The sequence below is a fragment of the Cyprinodon variegatus genome, unplaced genomic scaffold (genome assembly GCF_000732505.1).
Source record: "Cyprinodon variegatus isolate N-32 unplaced genomic scaffold, C_variegatus-1.0 Scaffold1433, whole genome shotgun sequence".
NCBI classification, from domain to species: domain Eukaryota; kingdom Metazoa; phylum Chordata; class Actinopteri; order Cyprinodontiformes; family Cyprinodontidae; genus Cyprinodon; species Cyprinodon variegatus.
The window spans coordinates 117,531-128,798 of NW_015151886.1; the positions used below are offsets into that span (position 1 = coordinate 117,531).

Sequence of the window (11,268 nt, forward strand, 5' to 3'; positions counted from 1 at the left end):
TAGTATACCTTTAAAAAAGACAAAAATGTGACCAAGAATACAGAAAATTATGTTATATGAATAAAAGTCAGATTCCTTGTGCCAACAGACTTGACTAACAAAGCTGATTCTGGATCTGAATATTCAGTACCTTTTTATACTTGGATTTACATTTTTTTTTATAGTCATTCAAATTCCTTTTAAAATGCATTCACATTTATAAAGATAAACATCTGAAGTGATAATTATTTAGCAGATACAAATGAAAAATATCAAACCACAATGACTAAATATGTAACTTAACAACATAAATGTGATTTCTGTGGGTCGCATTGTTGTCAGCTGGATGATTCTGATTCTTACAGATATAATATTTAGATAACTTTTCACATATTCTGTTTTCACTTCAATCAAATATTCAAAGCAAGACTGTTTCTTAGTCTTGACTTAATGTATATTTCTAGCTTACTTCATTCCCTGAAAGCTAAATGTGTTCCTTGTTGATCACCTGCATCCATTTTCATTGCATGTTGGCTATAAAAGACATTTACACACAAATCCTTTCTTTGCAGCAAGCAGTGAGGTCCTTTCATTTCTTAGGCCAAGATGTCTTTTCAAATAATTTTCTTTAGATTTTAAAGCACATTCCAATCTCAAAAGGAGTTTTTTTTATTTCTTTTTCCCGTTTGCCAATGATTATAAATCTAAATACCTCAGTGTTGACATTTTGCTCGCCTCATCATTGTCTTGCCATTTTTACCCCTCCGTCAGCGGTTACTTTTCCTGCCAACATCTTGTCATCGTGCCAGAGCTTATGCAGATTTTAAGATGTGCTATTCACGCGGATGTTAAGACACACAGAGGGACGCCAGGCTTAGTGTGCAGAACAGACCGGCACACTGCACACTCCTGTCTTCTCCGATCATCTTTGATTCATATGGGGCTGTCACTGTCCCAGTTGCATCAGCTCAAACTCATAACTGTATGTGCTGTCAGAGGGCTGTATAATGCAGAGAGGCGATAACATTGTGGTGCTAGCAGGTGGAAAAAGGCAGCTGTAGTGATACTGGGTGCTTATCTGTTCCTTTCAAGTGCCCACATAAGGCAATAGAGTCTGCTGGGTGCAGGGTGTATGGTGAGTGGGCTTTGAAGCTAAAGAAGTGGCAGAGAGGCTGAGAAGAATGTGATGGCATTCGCTGAGATGAGAGTTAGCATGTGTGACCCGGAAAACTGTACTTTTGCTTTGTGCATGAGGTGCATTAAGAATCTTAACTCCTTCTACCTTCTTCTTCCTATTAGAATGTACCACCACTCTATATTCATCGTTATAGACATTATAAGTCAAGTCTCAGGTTCTCTCAAGGGCATCTTGAATTAAATCAGTAAGCTTCTTTTACCAATAGGTAAACAGATTATCCTAGTTTTTTTTTTTTTTTTTTTTCCTAGTTTTTTTTTTTTTTTTTTGCAGAAATCTGCCTGTTTCTCCTGTTTAACTCTAACAATTCTCACTGTGTCTTATCCAGCGTTGATGGATAAGCCAAATAATTGCTTTACAAAGCCCCTCTGTCTTTCCAGATGAGAAGCTCCTGCTGCTTGCAGGTGGCTCTGTCATCCCCTTAAGTAGGTCTACGGGTCCTCTCTACAGAGGCCACTCAAGGACGTCCGAGTTCAAGCTACCTTCTGATCTAAATAGACTTCCACCGGGGCTAAAAAGAAAGCACCCCCTCTTCCTGTTCAGTGATTTGATGTATCAAGAAGCTGTCACTGTCAACTAAATCTTTGCTGCATCCATATTTAAAAGGAAAAGGAGCAGCCAGGTCTTGCCAATCAAATACACTTAAATAATTGATCGTCAGTAAAAGTGTCCACCACTGTGAAAGCCGCTTTTTTGTTGTTGTTGCAGTTTGCTTGGGAGGTGAAAACTGCAGATTTGTGTTCACACAAGGGCAGGGCAGAAAGACCCCGTAATCACCTTCAAGAAGTGATTGCCACTTCCTATCAATCTAGGAAAATATAAAGATGTATTCCCAAGTAATGTGTTATGCATACATTTAGTCAGACATCAGCTTCCAGTCTTCCCACACATTGGCATAGTAAGTTTGGACTGACTTCTCCCTCACATTTGATCCCTTCCAATTTGGGTTTTGGTCTAGCCACTTGACTGATGGCGCCATGTTAGCTGCCCTTAACAAAACATTGAATTCAATCATCCCCTAATGAGTGATACTCACATTTGATTGATTGGGATAAATACCAGCTGTATAGCTGGTTTCTCTGTTTCTTCTTTGGTAGACCACAAGCAAAACAGGTTGGCAACAACATCATCATACTAAAAAAGGTAACCCCAAACAGGGATATATGCTGTCCTCTCCCTTTTCACACTGTCGTCCCTTTGATCTTAAACTCTTGCACATCTTGAACTGTTGATCAAGTGTGCCGTCTCCACTATTGGAGGATGAGACCCATGACAGGAGAAAAGCTGGTTATTTGTCCCAGTGGTGCAGCCACAGCCATTTCTCTCTGATGGTAGATAAGACAGAGAAGATTTCAGGAGAAAATACCCAAAGCAAGGTTCTGCTAGAGCTGTGGTGGATAAAGGGGTCTTTTGTTCCCTTGTGTCCATGTCTAAGGATCTCTAATGGGCCACCAACACCACATCAAAGGCTGAGATTGCTAGTCCCTCTCCCTCCTCCCTAAGCTTAGATCATCAGCCACATCTGCCATCATGGTTTCTTGCAGAGCACTACTCTGTAGGAAAAAGAAAAAACATATATATGTGTCTTTCAGAAGAATTCAAGAAAGCTTCCTCTATTTCCACCGTCTACATCCATGGAGAGGGGGATTTACCATTAGGTCATACTAGGAAGTTGCCTAGGGACCCAAGTTACTGGGGGGCCCATACAGTAAAACTCTGTTTACTTGTATAGTTAATACAATAATTCCTTATTTGTGCACATTAATTATGTTTTTGATAAAATTCCTCTCTCTACAATGACATCAGAATGCTTATAATCTTAAGTGTGTCTCTTATTATTACGTTTGCCATCGCCTTTTTGGGAATATAGGAAGGAGAAATCGGCTAAGTAATCTTAGTGAGTGGAAAAAATCTTTCATTTCTTTTTGAGACCGCATGAAAGTCAGCTGAGTACAAAACATAGAGAGGAAAGCAACAAGAAAAGGGACAAGAAGAGATAGAAAACATAGAACTATTAATGTAATGGGTGTGTTTTATGTGTTGTCTTCTCAATTCATAGGGCCCCCTGCCTGTTTTTGCCTCAAAATTCCTAAATCCAACCCTGCATCCATGTGCAACATGAGCAATTGCTGCATACTCAGTGATCCAATGCAAGTGACTGAATGAGAAGAGTGAATGCTTCAAGTCAATGATTTAATGCTATCTGCTGTGTTTCAATTGATAAAAAAAATGTCATTAAATTCAAAATAACCTGACTCCACAGTTTGATTGAAAGGGTCTATTTGAAATGCATGTCGCCGACTTTTAATCTGTCTACTGTACAGCAGAGGTTTTTAAAAATGGCTGGGAAGGGCAGGGAAGGCGGCTCCCACAAAACTATGAAAAAGATAAATAATCATAAAATGATTATCTAAAACAGCTTCCGAAGCATATCTGGTCATTACATTAATATTCACAAAGATGAGTAATGAGGAAAGGCTGCAGTATGTTTTCAGTCTTAAAGTAAGGTGATCAGATTACTGTAATCTAATCTGGGGACATTTCCAGCTTGTAGAAGAAAATAAATACATATCATAAAAATTAAAATAAGAAAAGGGGACTGTGATGCTTTCATCCATTTTTTTTCTCCTATTTATTAATATTTAATCAGCAAAAATCCAGTTTAAAAAAAACAGCCAAATAACTTATAACTCTAATTAAAATAACTATCTGATGATATAAACCAAAGATGACCAATCAGTTCTAAAAACATCTTTAGATGAACCCTTGTTGATCCTTGTAGAACCACCCAACCAGATTAGCGCGTTACAAGGAGTTTTCAATCAATCTGATTAATTTAATCAAAATCGATTTACTCATGACAGCTGCAGCCTTACTTTTTGTTGATTAGCTTGGTTTATGTTACATTTCCGGTCCTCATTTGTACTAAAAAAAACACATTAAAGCCTCCTTTTTTTATTAACTGGGCACGAATCAAACATTTATAACAATAATCAGTCCAATATAAATCCAATCAAATGAGCCGATTAACACATTTACAATAACACAGGGCAGCTGAGAACGGTTCTGATAAAGAACTTACTCGTCTATTTTAAAAGTGGCGCGCTCTGCTCCTTATCTATAATTTAACAGCTGCCAACCAGCTAGGTAACACTGGTTACTGTGCTCCTACGCTCTTTTACCGTAATAACAGTCTACACGCAACATTTTCCCCCTCATTCATTAAACGGTAGAATCGGGGACATTCCCGTGGACAGCTTTAGCTGAGGACAGGTGGTCCTAAACGGGGACTGTCCTCAGAAATCAGGGACGTCTGGTCACTGTATCTTAAACAGCTAGCTCTTTTAAAGCCTTGCAAGATCAGATGGAACATAAAGCAGGTGATCTTTTATTTTTTTTCAACAAAAACTTGGAAACTGCTGTTCCTTGCTTTTAATTAAGCTACATCTGCACTGTCAAATGCTCAACTGAGCTCATATAAAATCCTAGAAGAATTAATACCTGCCCTTTCTATGGGCATGGTTTCAACTATGACTAATGAAAGAGCAGCCAGCAAACTATGGCTATTTCTATGTCCAATACTAGTATCAGCAGGCACTTTAATGCCATTTCAAATAACATAGTGGAGTAACTTAATGACAAGGTGCGAGACAGCAGCTTGGCCCTGCAGATGGATGAACCCACTGACTGTAAAAGAGACTGCTCACTGATAAATGACAAAAGATTCACAGAAGGCAATAATATGAGTGAGGAGTTGCTTTTCTGCAAACAAGTTCCTGGAAGAGCCATTTCAGAAAAACTATTTAAAATCACTGACTTGACATTAGAGATGCTTATCTATAATGGGAGGGGTATCCACAGATGGGTTGCAGGCTATAGCCAGGAAAAGGGGAGGAGGAGGCCGCTCACCCAGAGTAACTACACAAAAATTGAGGAAACTGCATGATGCACAGTAAAGCACTGGTGTTTAAATACATTCAAAATTGCCCTTCCCAGTCAAAAGCCTGCCGAATGGCAATAAAATCCCCTTCAACTTCCAGCCACTGGCCTTCTCATGGGTGTGCATATTTTTTTACTCTGACTCCACCCTTTCACTGAAAGGGTCTGACCAGTAGATAACATTTCTCTTTAGATCTTAATGTCCACAAATCATGACAGAATATTTTACATGTTTAAAAACGAATTGTAGGGGACTAGCCAAGGACCAGCCAAGGACCCATCAAGGAAAGTAGGGAAATTTTGAATGGCTACTACTATAAGTTACCAGCTTAATGAAGCTGTGGCCAATCTTATAGCAACATGTCAATGCTCAGATTTGTGTAGCCCTTTGCAAGTAAAAGGGGTCTGGGTACACGGGGAGTACCGATGACTGTCTCTTAGGAAGGTGCTGTCCAGGGTTAAGCTGCGAGATGAGATTCACATCTGTTTGAAGGAAGAAGGCACTGGACTTACTGGCACATTTACCTTAGCGGCATGTTTTTTAAAACTAAATGAACTGCCTTGACAGGTCAAAAAGACCAACACACACCCTCCCACATCTGGCAAATAAAAATCACATAATTTATCAGAGAATTTGTAAGAGCAGCGTCAGTAATGATTCATTTGAGAACTTGCAATTACTCATTTAAGACAAAAGCTGTAGAACACAGTGATCTAATGCATGCAAGTGGACATCTATCTCCTCTAGAAATGTTTCCCAAAACATTTCTTTGTCCTTGACCCCTTCAGTTTAAACCACCTGGAAATGTCAGCACATCAAAGAACAGTTCATTGATGTTGGCTCTAGTTCAACAGTAAGACTACAGTTTAAGTTAAAGACAATGGCTGCTTTATGGATTGGAGGACAATAAACCATTGCTACTTAAGAAAGCCCTTTCTACAAAAGATGACCTTTGTGACATTTATTATCATTCAAGACTAAATAAGCATCACAAATAGACATTGAAAATGCACATAAAATGGCAACCTCACAACCAAAATCAATATTTGAGAAGATTGGCAGTCCCATACAAGTTACTTTTCCTTTCAGGGAGTTTATGGTTTTGGCCCCATAAGGGCTTTTTTTTTGACAAACATGTTAATACTAATGTTATATACTGTTGTGATATCATGGTTTGCGGTTTTGTTAATTGAAAGTTTTGTTTATTTTATTGCAACCCTTAAATAATGTAATGAATTATTGAATGTCAAAAATAATATCTGGTTGTCTGGTTGGGGTCGTCAATATTTGCGTTTGGGGATCAAAGGTCTACATAATTACATTAAGTTTTCTTTCTCTTTGCAAAATGCCTTTAGTCCACTTGTGTTTTGAATGGATCATGACAATGTTACAATTACTAAAATTAGGAAATGTTGTGAAGAACAGCAGACACCTGGCTTTTCTCTGATTAATACAGTAAATGACCTAATCTAAATGGCTTAAAGTGTGCTCAACTGTTTAACCACAGATTTTATATTTCGGCTTAATCTTTTTAAGTGGAAGTATGTGTTTTTGCACCATTTAACATGTATTCCAAGAATTTTTAAACATTGTTATAACCCCATTGTAGTCTTTTCACTTTAGGGGGGACTTTCTTTGTGATGTAACCTACATTAAACTTTCTGATCTACAGTAAAGTTAGTTCAAAAGACTAAAGCAAAAGATTTTTATCTTTGTGTTTTTTCATCTTTTTACTTAGTGAGTGAAATCACAGTCTTAATCTTTCCTCTTCTCACTCTCTGCCCTCAGCTATTGGTGAGCCGGTAGAAATCGAGTGGTTCAACCCCCTGGGTGATCGCATGGTGAGTTCCAAACGCATGTCGCTGCAGACCGAGGGGTCCCGATCGCGGCTCGTCATCTACAACGCCATCATCGAGGACGCGGGAATCTACCGCTGTCAAGCCACCGATGCCAGCGGTCACACAGAGGAGGCGTCGGTTGTGCTGGAGATCTACCGTAAGTTTAACCATGTTACCGTGACACCGGTTAACCTGCAGATGCTCCATGGCCTTCTTGGGAGAATCACACATGAAGAGAATAAAGCTTAGAAATTAAACTTTGATCATGCTGAGAGAAAGATGATTCATATTCCCATCTCCACCACAGGCCGTTAAAGATAACCCTACTCTTGAGGTCAATGCGTACCTTAAGCTCTGTGTGAACCCCTGTGAAGCTGTGTTCCCCATTATAGTATGATAACAGCTAGTAAAGCCTACGGGATCCGGTTCCTGGCAGACTTAATGAGCGTCACAGCACTTTGTTTCACCTGCCTTTGTGACCCGTTAACATTGTGAGGCAGGGGTTGTCTGGGTCTCTGCAGAGACTGTCCCATCACTGACCCTGCTCTACCAGTAAGAAGTCAGTTAGCTGCCATTATTTGACGTAACCCTGAACACATTATTAAGCTAAACCGATAAAGGCTTGTTTTTGCTCTTCCTTGGGCATAAAAAAACATTTCTAGAACGTGTGTAGAAAAATGTAGTTATGTTTAAATCATATACCTTACACTGAAGGCAAAAAACAACAAAAAACTGTTTATTTAAAATGATAAAAAATAAAACTTTTAACAGTTTTATACTTATATAATTTTAAATATCTATCTTAAAAGAGATTATTTGATCTGCAAGCCTAGTATGTCAAGGCCAGTGGGCGGAGCTTGTGATCCTTCAATCAAGATTAGTTAAAAACGTTTAATCAATTAGATATAGGCGTGTTAGCTGTTTTAATTTCTTTAAGTCTCTCTTGTTACCTTGTAAATAAATACAGGCAATAACTTATAGGCTTACAGCATATTTATTTAAATGGTGTAATGGATATATTATTCAGTTGTTTTATGAATATAGTCAACCTAAGTTACTGTAATAAACACATTTACTAATAATGTTTTAATTTATTGTAATCAACCAGTATTTATATTTTATAGCTTAGCACCTCTGGCTTTCTGTAGAGTTAATTTCTGAAGCCACTTTAATTAAGGCCCAAACTACATGAATAATGAAAGGTTTCTTTATCAGAACCTCTAAGGGTTTCAATAAGCCCATCTCCAGGCAAATAAAGTGTTGAATTTTACATGATACAGAGCTGTATAAATAACATATGAGCAGTTACATCCTTGAAATGACCTGACTCTAGATGAAAGAAGACACACTCCTTCCTGTTCAAAGCCTGATCAGCCACACAGAATGAATTAACCATAAAGTGGAGGATTTTCTACATGGAAAAATCACATTGCAACAAAGTGAACCCTGTGATGTGACTGACTAAATACCCTTGTGAATAATCAGGAGACAAACCAAGTTTAATTAGAAGGAATGTCAAAGTACAGCGATCAAACTCCAGAAAACACACGGTCATATGCACGTCTACATGCCGGAAATCCTGTGCTACTGTCTTTCCTCTGTCTCCCGGTGAGGCATTAGCAGAAACATCACAGCCCCAATCCCACCTGCCGCCGCTCAGCCATAGCCTCATTCACCACATAACCAGCTCCGTTGTTTCCCTGGCAACGGAGCGCCGCTCATTCACGGCCCCACGCTGAAGGTTTCATGAGTGGAATGCCAATGAAGAACCCACTGGAAAGCTGGAGGCTGGCATCCTACCTGCACACAGCTGGAGCGAGCGAAAGGCTTCTCAGGTGGACCTGTTAGTCTGCAGCATGTTAGACGGAACATTCTGACCTCTAGGTTAAAGTACTGACATCCCATCAGTACCTGCAGACATTTCCACACAAGCTGGCAACCACCAAGAAATCAATGCAACCAGATTGCAAAAGTGAAAATAAAAAGAACATAGTTGACCCACCAAATTATTGATTTTGTTTTTCAGGGAAACAGCGTTCAAACTGCTTCCACAAAAAAATAAGAAACCATCGGTCAGTCTCAGGAACTCAGTGAATCCTAACATGATAATCTGAAAAGATGCCATCTAGGCAATAAGTCAATTTCTAAAACTGTCCTTCCCCCGAATTTTCCACACTGAACCGAGTAGTTTTATAACACGGTGTAACAATTCAGACCATAAATACTCTGTAAAATTACAAAGAGGATTGATGGTTTGCTGAAATCATCCGGTTTCTGAAAGATCAGGAGCTACACTCCTCTAAACTTGACGTGACGTTTGAACTTACCCCAGATAACACAGCTACATCCAAGCTTTACATCATCATGGCGATTCATTGGGTGGATGTAGTGGTGTAAAGCCGATCATCCCTGCACTCTTTAACCTCTGGCGGGTATAGGTCACTACAGGAGACAGGTGTCTACTGCTATCCCACTAGAACTCTTGCCCAGTTCAAGTCAGACTTAGGTCTGTTAATGTCACAGCACTCTTGAAGTCTGAAGCAAACTGCGGATAGACATGTCTCACTTGCATTGGGAGGAGCTACACTGTCCTTTACCTGTCTCTTTTGTGTCTTGCCTTAATTTGCTTTAATGAATGGGAGAAATCGCTTTACACATCAAAACATCATCTGTGCAGTCAGTTTTTCATGTTACAATCAGACTTTAGAATATTCTGTTGTTGAGCAGTAGAGCCCCGCCTAAAGAAGAATCTGGATGCTAGGCTAGTTAAATCCCCAGCTGCCTTAAAAAGATCCAGGCACTCTGAGATTTCCTGCTGCTGTTTGTACGGGCTGAAAGTAAACATACAGCTTTGCAGGAGGAGAAACAACAGCTTGAATGATGTGGCTAGCCCCTGAATCATTTCTGATTGGTTGAGGCGCTGCAAAAGTTCAGTGCTGCCTCTGATGTCCAGACACATGTCATGCATTTAAGAGCTTAAAACTATGATGCACTAGATGCACTGAAGAAGCCCCTTTTATTTGGTTAAGTTTGAGTTAATCTATTTGTTAACTACAAGTGAACCTATTCTGAATCCAAGTTGGCCGACACACAGTCACACTTGCTGACCACAGGTTCAACATCCTCTAAATCCTAGGATTCTAGAAAAGTTGCAGGTAAAATAAAGATCACATGCAAGAGTACATAAGTAATATTATTTTAGTTATGATCATTTTGTTTCAAATAAGTAGAAAATTACAACCATGTCCAACACTGTTGATGTTATGCATTGCTAAATGGATTCCTTACATCAAGTGGTTGTTTATTGAATATTAATTTGGGCTTTTTGGTGTCATTATAGTTTAGTTTAGGTTTACCTTTAAGTTAGTTTTTGAAAGTATACATCATTGTAAACATTAGGTGTAGTCTGGTTTAATCCAAATTATGGTTTATTTTGTTTAAGACCACAAGTACAGATAACAAAAATAGTAAATACTATAAAATAGTCCAGGAAAATCCAGTTATGATGATAGTGACAATGGTGATGATGTGTTGCTGCCTGAGAACTGAGCTGAGGATGATAAGGGGGGTGCAGACAGTTATGATATAAGGAAGCAGTTTGCTTTAAGTCAAGATCATTTCTAGGTTGATGGAGGACAGGAAGAAGGGTGTGGTCAGCATCATGAGATATTTATCTCTAAACATGTACCAATCCTTCTTTGTTGAAGAAATATGGAGACATGTTTGTTCCTTTTTATAGTTAAGAAACATTAGAGGTTTAGTGTTGTTAAAATATCTAAATGTATGTTAAGGTGCTTTTAAAACCATTCAATGAAATGAGTGGAACTGAACGTATTATGAAACAGTTAGTTTTACTCTTTCATTAAAGCAGCACTGCGTAACTTTCGATTATAGTATTTACGTAATTTGAGGTATATGTTAGGACTGAACAACTTCGGCAATAATCTAAATTGCAATAATTGTTTTACCAAGATTGTGATTGCAATTTAATTTTGATTTTCCTTTTGCTCTAACCCTAAGCTTGTAGATGTTTTACCAAAGACTTTCGATTTTTGAGAGCTTGCTTACCCAGAGTCCATTCTTACAGGTCTTCACTGTAATCATTGTGTGAAAAAGTGTTCACTTCTACTTGCGTGCATGGATCTGCGCACTAGCTGCAACTCACTTTATCTTTCTCTGTGGTGACAAATCCACTTTAAGAATTTAAATACCACCTAAAGGGGTGTAGGGAGAAATTTGGTGTCCTGCTCTTGTTAAAGATAGTGTGTTTAAAAATCACTACCTCTTCGATTTCAACATTCAGTTTTGTTGAATTG

The 11,268-nt window shown here is 38.7% G+C and overlaps 1 protein-coding gene across 1 annotated transcript in view; it reads left to right on the forward strand.

Annotated features, from left to right (window-relative positions):
* The window catches only part of LOC107103365 (neural cell adhesion molecule 2-like), a gene marked incomplete at its 3' end in the record, with an annotated part of 74,247 nt that overhangs the window by 52,514 nt on the left and 10,465 nt on the right, over positions 1-11,268 (forward strand). Inside the window, exon 3 of the mRNA XM_015403038.1 lies at positions 6,903-7,109. Coding sequence (XP_015258524.1) covers positions 6,903-7,109 — 207 coding nt within the window. The remainder of the gene's footprint in view (positions 1-6,902; positions 7,110-11,268) is intronic.